The sequence below is a fragment of the Hylobates moloch genome, unplaced genomic scaffold (genome assembly GCF_009828535.3).
Source record: "Hylobates moloch isolate HMO894 unplaced genomic scaffold, HMol_V3 SCAFFOLD_3, whole genome shotgun sequence".
Classification (NCBI taxonomy): Eukaryota; Metazoa; Chordata; class Mammalia; order Primates; family Hylobatidae; genus Hylobates; species Hylobates moloch.
Window position 1 is genome coordinate 94,247,599 of NW_026652278.1, and position 13,174 is coordinate 94,260,772.

Consider the following 13,174-nt stretch of genomic DNA (forward strand, 5'->3'; position numbering starts at 1 on the left):
TAAATTTTATATTTGGGGGGCACACGTGCAGGTTTATCACATGGATACATTACATAATAGTGAGCTTTGGGCTTCTAATGTACCCATAATCCAAACACAGAACAGCTGTACCAAATAGGTAATTGTAAAAATCCGAATTCCCCTTTTACCTTCCCCCTTTTTGGAGTCTCCAACGTCTGATATTTACATCTTTATATCTATATGTACCCACTGTTTAGCTCCCACTTACAAGTGAGAATGTGCAGTATTTGCTTTTCTGTTACTGAGTTATTTCACTTAGTATAGTGGCCTCCAGCTCCATCCATGTTTCTACAAAGGATATAATTTCATTTGTTTTTATGACTGCATAGTATTTCATGGTATATATGAACCATATTTTCTTTATCCAATTATCCACTGATATACACTTAGGTTGATTCCATGACTCTACTATTGTGAGGAGTTCTGCGATAAACATACAAAAAGGTGTCTTTCTCATACAATGATTTCTTTTCCTTTGGGTAGATGCCCAGTAGTGGCATTGCTGAATTGAATGGTAGTTCCATTTTTAGTTCTTTCAGGAATCTCCAAACTGTTTTCCATAGGGGTTGTACTAATTTGCATTCCCACCAACAGTGGGATCCATGCCAACATCTGTTGTTTTCTGACTTTTAATCAAAGCTGTTCTGACTAGTATAAGATAATATCTCATTGTGGCTTCAATTTGCACTTCTCTGATGATTAGTGATACTAAGCATTTTTAAAATGTTTGTTGGTAACTTTATGTCTTCTTTTAAGAAATGTCTGTCCATGTCCTTTGACCAATATTTAATGGGGTTGTTTTTCTCTTGCTGAGTTATTTGGGTTCATTGTAGATTCTGGATATTTGTTCTTTGTTGGAGGTATGACTTGCAAATGTTTTCTCTCATTCTGTAGGTTGTCTGCTTACTCTGTTATTTCTTTTGCTGTGAACAGGCTTTTTGGTTTAATTAAGTCCCACTTGTGTACTTTTGTTCTTGTTTTATTTTCTTTTGGGGTCTTAGTCATAAATTCTTTGCCTATGCCAATGTCCAGAATAGTTTTTCCTAGGTTTTCTTTCAGGATTTTAAGTTTCACATCTTACATTTATGGGTCTTTAATCCATCTTGAGTTAATTTTTGCATATGATGAGACACAGAGGTCCAGTTTCATTCTTCTGCATGTGGTTAGCCAATTTCCCAGCACCACTTACTGAATAGGATGTCCTTTCCCCATTGTTTATTTTTGTTGAATCTGTTGAAAGTCAGTTGGTTGTAGGTATGTCACTTTATGAGTTCTTTGTTCTATTCCTCTGATCTACATGTCCATCTTTGTCATGGTATCATGATATCAGTATCATGCTGTTCAGCCTTGTAGTATAATCTGAAGTTAGGTAATGTGATGTCTCTGGCTTTGTTCTTTTTGCTTAAGATTGCTTTGGCTATTCAGGCTCTTTTTTTGGTCTATATGAACTTCAGGATTGTTTTTTCTAATTCTGTGAAGAATGACATTGGTAATTAGGGATTGCTTTGAATCTGCAGATTCCTTTGGGCATTATGGTCATTTTTAACAATATTGAGTCTTCCAATCCATGAGCATGAGATATTTTTCCATTTGTGTAATCTTCCTGTAGAGATCTTTCACCTCTTTGGTTCAACGTATTTCTAGTTATTTTATTTTTGTGTGTGACTACTGTAAATGGGATGGAGTTCATGATTTGGTTCTCAGATTCAGTAACAGTATACAGAAATGCTACTGGTTTATGTACATTCATTCTATATCCTAAAACTTTACTGAAGTTGTTTATCAAGTCTAGGAGTCTTTAGGATTTTCTAGGTATGGGGGGCATGTCATCAGCAACCAGAGATAATTTGATTTCCTCTTTTCCAATTTGGATGCCTTTTGTTTCTTTCTCTTGCCCAACTGCTCTGTCTAGGACTTCCAGTACTATGTTGAATAGAAGTGGTGTGAGTAAGCATCCTTGTCTTGTTCCAGTTCTTAGGGTGAATGCTTTCAACATTTCCCCATTCAATATGATGTTGGCTGTGACTTTGTCATATATGATTCTTATTATTTTTAGGTATGTTCCTTCAATGCCTAGTTTTTGAGGGTTTTTAACATAAAGGGATATTGAATTTTACCAACAGCCTCTTCTGCATCTATTGATTGACATGATCATATCATTTTTCTCTTTAATTCTGCATATATGGTGAATCACATTTACTGACTTGCAAATGTTGAACCATCTTTGCATCCCTGGAATAAAACACACTTGATTGTGATACATTTTGTTTTTGATGTGCTGATATATCTGGTTTGCTAGTATTTTGTTGAGGATTTTTACATTTATATTCATCAGGGAGATAACAAGTATCACAGAAAGAGTTAGGGAGGTATCCTTCCTGCCTTGGTATTTTGTAATAGTTTCTGTAAGACTGGTACCTGCTCTCCTTTGTAGATATGGCAAAACTGTCCTGTAAATCTCTCTGGTCCTGGGCTTTTTTGTTGTTGGAAGGTTTTTTTACTATTGATTCAATTTCCTTACTCATAATTTGTCTGTTCAGGATTTCTGTTTCTTCCTGATTCAATCTCAGGAAGTTGTGTGTTCCAGGAATTTACATATTTCTTCTAGGTTATCTAGTTTGTGCACACAGAGATGCTCATAGCAACCCCTGATGAGCTTTTGTATTTTTGTTGTATCAGCAATACTGTCACCTTTATCATTTCTGATTGTGCTTATTTGAATTTTCTCCCATTTTTCTTTATTAAACTAGCTAGTGGTCTACCAATTTTGTTTATCCATTCAAAGAACAAACTCTTCATTATGTTGATCCTTTTCATCACTTTTTCTGGTCTCAATCTCATTTAGTTCTGCTCTTTGTTATTTCTCTTCTTCTGCTAGTCCCTTTACTTTGAGTCTGTAGTTGTCTTTTGCCATTAGGTGGGTCTCTGGTAGGCAGCAGATGGTTGAGTCCTGCTTCTTTTATCCAATTTGCTAGTGTTTATCTTTTAAATGGAATATTTAGGCCATTTATGTTGAAGGTTAGTATTAATATGTGTGTTTTTTTCTCATCATAGTTTTGTTAGCTAGGTGTCTTGGAGTCTCAGTTGTGTAACTGCTTTATTGGATCTTTGAGGTTTCTACTTACCTGTGCTTTTATGATGGTGAGTATTATCCTTTCATTGCCATGTTCTGAACTCCTTTGAGTATTTCTTGTAAGATGGTGTAATGGTGATGAATTCTCTTTATGTGTGCTTATCTGGGAAAGACTATTTCTCCTTCAATTATGAAGCTTAGTTTGGCAGGATATAAAATTCTTGGCTGACATTTTTTCAAGGTGGCTAAAAATAGGCCTCTAATCTCTTCTGTTTTACAAGGTTTCTGCTGAGATGTCTACCATTAGGCTGATGAGCTTCCTTCATAGGTGATTTGACACTTGTCTCTAGCTGCCTTTAAGATTTTTCTTTCATATTGACCTTGAATAGCCTATTACTATATGCCTTGGTCATGTTAATGTTGTACAGTATTTCTCAGGTGCTCTCTGAATTTCTTATATGTTGATGTCTACATCTCTAGAAGATTGGGAGATTTTCCTAAATTATTTCCTCAAATACCTTTCCAAGCTTTTTACTTTTTCCTCTTCTCCATCAAGAATGCCTGTAAGTCGTAGGTTTGGTAGCTTTAAATAATCCCATATTTCTTGAAGGCTTTGTTCATTTAAAAAAATTATTTTTTCTTTGTCTGATTCAGTTAATTTGAAAGACTAGTCTTCAAGCTCTGAAATCTTTCTTCTGGTTGGTTTAGTCTATTGTTAAGGCTTTCAACAGTGTTTTGACGTTCCTTCAGCAAATTTATCATTTTCAGAGATTCCATTTGTTTTTTAAAAAATATATCTATGTTGTCTTTCATCTCTTAGATTGTTTCTCTAGTTGCTTTGGTTTTCAACTTTCTCTTGGATCTCACTAGGCTTCTTTACAGTCCATATCTTAAATTCTTCATCTGTCACTTCAAAGTTTTCATTTTCATTAGGATTCATTGCTAGAGAGCTAATGTGGTCCTTTAGGGGTGTCACAACATTCTATTTCTTTCTGGTGTTGGAGCTCTTGTGCTAGTTCCTTCTCATGTGTAGAAGTTGGCACTTTTTATTTTTGGATTTATCTTAATTTGGGTGGGATTATTTTTCTTTGCCCCTTGAAGGTGTGACTCTTGCATATGTTGGGTTGTGTCCTTTGGCTTTGCTTCTATGTGCTTTTAGGGGGCCAAGCCTCTGTATAAATTCCTTGGTTACAGATAGCCTTAGTGTAGTCGTTTTCTCAAATGTTAATTGTTTGTAGTTTGTAGTAGTGGTATGCTGTATATGTGGTAAGGCTCACTGTCTCCTATAGAGATGCAAAGTTGGAGGTCTTTTGGGGGAAGCTTATCTCATTCCTTAGCGCTGTGTACTTGTCAGCAGGAATTATACTGGGTTGTGCAGTTCACCCTACAGGCCAGCCGGTGATGCCTGCAGGTAAGAGCCGTCTGAGTGCTGTGCAATGATATCAACAGTTGCTGCAACAGGCCATGCAGTTTGACCTCCTGGCCAGTAGGTGATGCTGGCAGGTGAGAGGCAGCTGCAGTGATGACAGTGGGATTTTTGTTTGGCATTTGTTGATAAGAAATACAAGAGTGTCCCTGGTGATGTGTGGGGGGTGTGGAGCTCTCAGTGGTCCCATCCCATGCTCTGCTCCCAAGGCTGGCTAGAGGGGGCAAAGCTGGGTGGGACTGGGTCTCATGAGCCTGTGATCAGGCTCTCTGAGGCAGATGTGACCTTGGTAGGGCTGTAGGGGCAGTTCTCAAGCAGCTGGCACAACACTCTAGGGAGGGGTGGAGGCACCTCTTCTGTGCCACAAGAGCTGGTTCAGGGTAAGAGGGCTAGCCCTGCGTTTTCATTCCAGCAGATGGCCATGAGGCCCACCCAGCTTCTACACCCCTGACTGGTGGGTCTCCCTCCAGTGTCCACCCTGGCAGCCGGCCCAATTAGTTATGCAAATCCCAAACCACCTGTTCCCAGACTGCCTTGCCATCCCAGGCATTCCAGAATGCAAGACTCCCAGCAGCAGAAACCAAGGCTATGAGGGAACACCCTTCCTAGTCTATTCTCATGAAGGGAGGGGGTGCCCAGCTTCTGTATCACCTGAAAAACCTGCACCACACTCTTCTCTGTGTTCTGACAGTGGGGGTTCCTCCCCTGCTTGAGATCAGGCCACAGATCTCATCCCCATATTCCTGGGTGGTATGCTTGAGTCCTGGCAAACTGAGACCAGGCCAGTGGATTTGTCCTCTGGCTCCTTAGGATCAACCACTGGCGGTGATAGGAATGAAGTGTTCCCAGGTAGCCAATAAACCACTCAGGTGGGGCAGTGGAGGCTATGCTGTGGGTCCCACTCCACAGCAATAGCCAGGCAGGCAATCTTAGGAGGGACTGGCAGGCATGGTTGTGTGTGGTTTAGATTCACCTCAGTCCTGCAGGAATGGTGGTGGATCCTGAATTGGGCATGTGAGCATGCATGGGCCCCACTCTATCCTGGTGTGGCAGACAGCAGATGTAGCCGCTCAGATGCAGGACACTGGGGTGTGGGTGCCCAGAGTCATGTTTTGCTGCAGCTGCCTAGCACACTGAAGCCTTTTGGGCTCCTTGTGGCTTCAAGTAGTGCCTCTGTATGGTCTCCAGGCAGCTTCTCCTACCAGTCCAAATGTATTCAGGGTTTGTGGGAACTCCTCTAGAATTTCAGAGGTCGACAGTGGGAAAGTGTTCCCGGGTTTCTTCACTCACACCTTCCTTGGGTCCATTCTGGTCCCAAGGTGCCTGGCAATACTGAACCAGCAGCATTGCTTCCTACTTCTTCAATCATGTTGGCTGTCATGGCCAATATATTAAATTTCAGTGTTTTCTCTCAAAAGATCTGTTCAAAGTGTGAAGGTTTATTCAGTATTTTGGTTCCTCTCTGTGGAAGAGGTGCATCCCAGATCCACCTAGTTGGCCATCTTTAATCCCTCTCCTCATTTTTCATTTATTATTCTATTTGGATATTCCCTCTTTTTTTTTTAATTCTAGCTAAATATTTGTTGATTTTATCTTCTCAAAAAACTAACTCAGTTTTGTTGATCTTTTGTATTGTTTTTCTACTCTTTATCTCATTTATTTGTGCTCTAATCTTTATTATTTCATTCCTTTTTCTAACTTTGGTTTTACTTTGTTCTTATTTTTCTAGTTACATGAGGTGCAATATTAAGTTGTTTATTTAAGATCATTCCTTATTCTTAATGTAGGCATTTATTGCTATAAAATTCTCTTTTAGAACTGCTTTTGCTGCATTCCATGTTTTGGTATGTTATGTTTCCATTTTTGTTTGTTTCACGATATTTTTTACTTCCCCTTTGATTTCTTCTTTGACCTTTGGTTGTTCAGGAGTGTGTTGCTTAATTTCCACATATTTGTGAATTTTCCAATTTTCCTCCTGTTACGGATTTATGGTTTCATGCCACTGTTGACAGAAAAGATACCTGATATAATTTTAATCTTAAATTTGTTATAACTTATTTTGTGGCCTAACAAATGATCTGTCCTGGAGAATGTTACATGTTTGAGTGAGAAGAATGTGTGTATTCTGCTACTGTTGAATGGAATGTTCTGTATATGTATATCAGGTCCATTTTGTCTAGTGTTGTTCAAATCCACTGTTTCTTTATTGATTTTCTGTCTAGATGATTTGTCCATTACTGAAAGCACTGAAGAACCCTATGATTACTGTACTGCTATTTCTCCCTTCAGTTATATTAATATTTTCTTTACATATTTATGTGCTCCAAAATTGGTGGCAAATATATTTAGAATTGTATCATCTTGATAAATTGACCTCTTTATCATTATACAATGACCTTCATTGCCTCTTGTGACAATTTTTTACTTAAAATTTATTTTGCCTGGCATAAATATGGCCACCACTGCTCTCCTTTGGTTCCACTTACATGGAACATATTTTCCGAACCTTCCTCTTTCATCTTATCTGTATCTTTAAAGGTAAAGTAAGGCTCATGTAGGCAGCTTGTAGTTGGGTCAGTTTTAAAAAATGCATTTAAAGCCTGAGCAACATAGCAAGACCCCATCTTTCCATAAAAGTTTCTTTTCTTTTTTTTTTTTAAATTAGCCACATGTGGTGGCATATGCCTGTAGTCCTAGCTACTCAGGAGGCTAAAGTAAGAAGACTGCTTGAGCCCAGGAGGTTGAAGTTACAGTGGGCTGTGATTGCATCAGTGTACTCTACCCTGGTGACAGAGCAAGGCCCTATCTCTGTATTAAAAATATGCATAGTAACAAGTATTTTGATTATTGAGTTTAATCTATTTGCATTTAAAGTAATTATTGATACATAAAAACTACTGACATTTTATTGTTTTCTGAAAAGTTTTAAGTGCCTTCGTTTCTTCTGCTGCTTCCATTGATATTTTATATATATATATATATATATTTTTTGCAATGGTATGGTTTATCTTTTGTGTATCTAACACAGTTTTTTAAATTATCCAAAAGGCTTACAAAAACCATTTTATAGTCATAACAATCTATTTTAAACTGATAAGAACTTAATTTCCATCACATATAAAAACTACACTTTTACGTCTCCCCTCCCACATTCTGTGTTAATTTATACCACAATTTACACACTTGTATATTGTATATCTATTAAAAATTATTGTAGCTATATTTTAATACCTTGTTTTTTATTTTTATATTAGAGTTAAAAGACATTTACACAACATCATTATAGTATCACAGCATCCTGAATTTATTTCTTTTTTAACTATCCCCTCAGGTATTTATCCTTTGAGTTACATACAATCCAATTACACTCTTTTAAGTTATTTGAAAATGTAAAATTAAATTATTATTGACTGCAGTCACCCTATTGTGCTATCAAATAGTAGGTCTTATTCATTCTTTCTCACTATATAGAATAGTATTTATAGTTTTGAACTTCTTTACTAGTGAGTTTTATTCTTTCATGTTTTCATGTTGCTAATTAGTGTTCTTTTGTTTCAACTTGAAAAACTGCCTTCGGCTTTTCTTACGAAGCAGGTTTAACAGTGACAAAATCCCTCAGCTTTTGTTTTTGGGAAAGTATTTCTTCATTTCTGAAGTATAACTTTGCTGGGTATAGTATGCTTGGTCAGCAGTGTTTTTCTTTTGGCACTTTGAATATATCATCCCACTTTCTCCTTGCTTGACAGGTTTCTGCACAGAAATCTGCCTACAGTCTTATGGGGTTTGCAACTTTTCTTTTGCTGCTTTCAAAATTGTCGTTGACTTTTCATAATTTGATTGTAATGTGCCTTGGTGAAGACCTTTTTATGTTCAATCTATTGGACTTCTTTGATCTTTACAGATCTGAATGTCCATTTGGGCTTTTTGAATCTGTAGTATGGTGTTTTTCACTGATTATAAATAAAAACCTCAGCCATTATTTCTTCAACTATGGCTGCTGCCCTAGTATCTTTTCTCCTGGCATAAGATGTATTGGATCTTCATGTATCTTAAACTGTTTTTCATATCTTTTCTTTTTTCTTTTTTTTTTGGAGATGGAGTCTTGCTCTGTTGCTCAGGCTGGAGTCCACTGGTGCCATCTCGGCTCACCGCAAGCTCCGCCTCCCGGGTTCAGGCCATTCTCCTGCCTCAGCCTCCCGAGTAGCTGGGACTACAGGCACCTGTTTTTCATATTTTTTCTATGTGTCTCTCTGAGTTCCATTTAGTGTAATTTTTCTCTATCTTCCAAATTATTAATTTTTCTTTAACCCTGTTTAATTTGCTGTTAAATGTATCCTCTGAATTTCAAATTCCTACTATTCAATTTTTTATTTTTAGTTCTATTAGATTATTCTTAAAACACACTGGTTATATTTTATCATATCATAGCAGATAATCATCTGATTTTTCTTTAAACAAGACACTAGTCATTTTATAAATCTGTATCACATAACTCTAGTAATTAGCCTTTATGGGTCAGTTTCTGCTTCCTTTTGTTTCTGGTAATTCTCACTCATGTTTCTACCTTCTTGCTAAATTATTTGGGAGACTTCTATAGTACTAGGATGAAGGTATATTTCTCCAAAAGACTTGTGTTTACTTCTGCGTGGTGCCAATAGATATTTGTAGCAGTTCACTTTAAACTCAAATATGGCTTGAGATTTTTCAGGCTACACAGCAATGTAAATTTGGACTTCAAATCAGTGTGAGACAGCTTGTGGTTACTACTTCTCAAAGACAATCCTCCATGCCCTGAATACCTAACCAGGGAAACTTTGCTTGCTCACTCTCAAGGATGGTAGAGATGGTGAATGGTTTGCTTTTACTTCATCCTCACAGTCGAGACATAATCCATACTGCTACTAAACTATCTTTGGTGGTCTTGGGCTTTGTTTCCTCTCAGAAGCCTGAAAATCACCTTACATTTCCCTGGCTAGGCAAATGTATTCAGGACCAAAGTGTCTTCTATGATCTGCTCTGATTACTTCTATGGGTTCCTTTTTTCACTTAGATTTTGACAAGGTGATGTCTTACTTAGCTCTTTAGAAGTGCTAAGAAGTTTTTTGTTTTTGTTTTTAATCTAGCACCATTAGTTGTTTTCAGTAAAAAGGGTTAGTTCAAATAATCGAACCCAACATATTCTCAGAAGCAGAACCTGTTCACTGATTTTTTCACCTTTCTTTCTCCCTTCATCTACCTTATTATTCTTATTGCCCCCTTTTTTCCCCAGACAGATCATTTCCTTCTTGATTACCTATTAAGACTCTGGATCAACTACATAATTCAGGCCACAGATAAGAAATACATAAGAAACCCTTGCTCCAAAAATGTTTGAGCTTAGTATTAACATTAACAGGTTCATAGCTCTACCATTAACCAGCTGTCATAAGTGAGCAAGTCAACCTCTCTGAGTCTCAATTTCTAGAAACCTGGGACTATATCTAAAAACAGCCCTTTCCAATTCTTATATATTCTATTTCCTTTCTGTCTTTCAATTATCTCCCTTCTATTCCCATCCCATGGGCAACTACTTTAACCCAAAAACCCTTAACACTGCCTATTATAGCCTCCTCATTGAAGACACTACCTCAGCCTCCCTCCCTCTAAAATTCTTTTTCCATATTACACCAGACTTATTTATATATTACATTAATGATGTTCCTCTCATAGTTTCCATGATAAGGTTCAAATTCCTTGACATAGTACACAAATCACTTCATATTTTTTCCCTTATTTACTTCTCTAATCTCATTTTCTGTGAACACTTTGCTCAAGCCTCTGTGGCTTCATGTATGTTGCCTCTTTTACCTGAAACACCTTATATTCACTCTACTTTGTCTAATTAACCTCCATCGGTCCTTAAAAACTAAAGACCAACTCTGTTTCACTCAGAACTCTTCTAGGACTTCTCCTTCCTTCTCTAATTCGGATGCTCCTCCTTGATGCTGCCACATAATGTATACCTAAATAAAACTATAATGTATTTGTGACTTATTTATCTCTCTTCTCCATTAAGCCATATAAACATCATTCATGCAGAGAGTCTTATCCACAGTTGCAACCAATTTCTACAGAGGTTGCTGAATGGACAAATGAACACTATAAAAATGAAAGGGCTGATTACATTATTTCAAAAGTCCCTTGTTAACCATTAGATTTGTCATATTGTAGAAATCTTAACTTCTGCCAATCTGTGCCTATTATCTGAGCTTTTATCTACACTTCCATATTTCATTATCCAGATAATATTCTGACCTGCATGCCTGACCCACTTTTCCAGATTTTAGTTTTGATATCTTGTCTAGACGACCTCTTTGAACTTGAACTCTTGCTGGGAAGCTTCTCCTTTGACCGGTCTTGGATTTGATTTATTGCATGCACTTGTTTACCTTTTCTGATGCCCTTGTTTCTGATCCCCAGCCTCTCTAATTAATACTAAGCCACTTCCATATCCTATTTTTATAGCATTGGTGCTTAACCTGGCAAGACAGGCTAAATAATTTAATTAGTTTATTAGGAAAAGTAGAAAGAAGAAATTTTAGAGCTAGAATAAAAGACTAAGTCCAATTTCTCCATTTGACAGATGAGGAAGAAGATTAAACTTTCAGTGTTTACTCACTGAAAGTGCAGCAAGTAGAGGGTCTCCTTACTTTCACCGCTCCTTCCACTTAGCCATACTTTGAGTAAATGTAAAAATTTAAAGTGAAAAAAACCACCTTACTTAAAGGATTCTGATGTATGTATAGAGAGGTTTACAAGCACTAAAAATACCTTCATGATTTATATGTGTTTGGGATTTTTGCACATTGAATTATAATTTCACTGTATCTATATAATATTTATTGGTTTCTAAGTAGAGTATTCATTTGGGGTTACAATAAAAAATTAAAGGTAGGTTCAATTATATCAACAATATTTGGAAAACTTGATCCTGGTTAATAAGTTCTACTAAATGTCAATACCTTATATGCATTGTAAATGATTGATAACCAAATTTACTATTGATTTCAAACTTTTCATCCAATTTATCTTTTCAGTTAATATATATTTTAAAAAGCGAATCATGAGAATATTACAAAAAAAAAGTCAGACTTACTGTCATCCTCCCAGCAGTTCTTAGCATTCCCTTCTCTTTCACTGCTCCTCCCTGGTAACACTGTCTGGTCTGTTGGCAGGTCATCCTCTGGTACACCTTCACAATCAGCTGCATCTGTAACACTTTCTTCTTCCACAATATGGAGTTTGTCTTCATCATCTGAATCTGAGTTTGTTTCTACCACAGTATTATAATTTGTAACTGTAATACAAACAAGAAACAAATAATCAAAACCAACTAGTAAAAAAAATCAGTTTTTACATCTCAGAAAAATAAAAGTAAAAAAGATGCTTAAAACAGATTGTAATTCGATAATGTTTTCTTTTAAATAATATGTAAACAACTAATTTATCTGACAACACACATATGTAACACTAGATATTACATGACCAAAATGACAAATAGTAGCTACCCTTATTGAACACTATATACAGACCTGCTTTATAAATACTAACCCATTAAATTCTTACAGCAATCTTATAACAGCCTTATGAAATAAGAGTTCTACCACTTACTACTTATATCCTTGTTTTACACGTAAGAAAATCAAGGCAGAGAGAGAGTAACTCGTCTAAGATCACAGCTAGGAAGTGGCAGAGCCAGGATTTTAACACTAACGGTCTGATTCCATATTTTGTGCTCTTAAACTCTATATTAAACTTCCTCTCCAATGATAATGAGCCTACAGCATACGATATTGCTTATGTACAATTAGGGCTTTGAATCCTTAAAGGATTGCAACTTAAGAAAAGAGGTCATCTTGCCTAACAAAATAGCATTACATCATCAAGTTTACCACAAGTATTTTTAAGTTGTCAATAGACCCATGCATTACATTATTAATCCCACACTGACTTTAGAAAGAATCAACCAATTTAGTCAATTTCTATGTAATTAAGTTTGTCATTCTGAATAACCGACATTTGGAAGTTTTCAAATGAGCACCTTTTTCTATAATTTTAATGAATTTCAATAAAATATAACATCAGCATTTTATTATTTTGAGTGAGTTCTATAGTTCATAGAACCAGGAGTATAAGCTGAGACTAAAATTCTATAAAGTAAATAATCTAGTATAATCAATGTTTTCCTTTAGAGTCCTTGTAATAATCACTCTAACAGGATGAATATTTAGTACTTCATTGGGTATGGTCACTAGAATATCTCTTTTCAACTACTTTCAGGGTGATTCTTATTTGCTAAGAAAAGATTCGGAAGAAGGCAGAAAAAGAAGCTTCACTTTATTTAGATAACTAGGCAGTAATTACTATCAGTTATTCTTTCCATTACTTCCTTAAATTTTCCAACAATTCTTGAAAAATAATCACCTAAATGCTTAAATAATATGTATACATATCCCTCTCCACACACACACACACACACACACACACACACACACACACACACTCTCCTGAGAACACGAAGGAAGAAATACAATTAAAAATATAGGTAGATATTTAAAGGTGAAAACAAATAACCAAAACTCCAAAGCTGCTTTTATAGACTTTAGGAAGACTCC

General features: G+C 36.3%; 1 protein-coding gene across 10 annotated transcripts in view; it reads right to left on the reverse strand.

The window, feature by feature from the left end:
- The window catches only part of ZEB1 (zinc finger E-box binding homeobox 1), a 210,379-nt gene that overhangs the window by 58,849 nt on the left and 138,356 nt on the right, over positions 1–13,174 (reverse strand). For all 10 annotated transcript variants that reach the window (XM_032144061.2, XM_032144043.2, XM_032144034.2 and 7 more), the window contains one exon: positions 11,656–11,856. In XM_032144061.2, the coding sequence (XP_031999952.1) occupies positions 11,656–11,856 (201 nt within the window). The remainder of the gene's footprint in view (positions 1–11,655; positions 11,857–13,174) is intronic.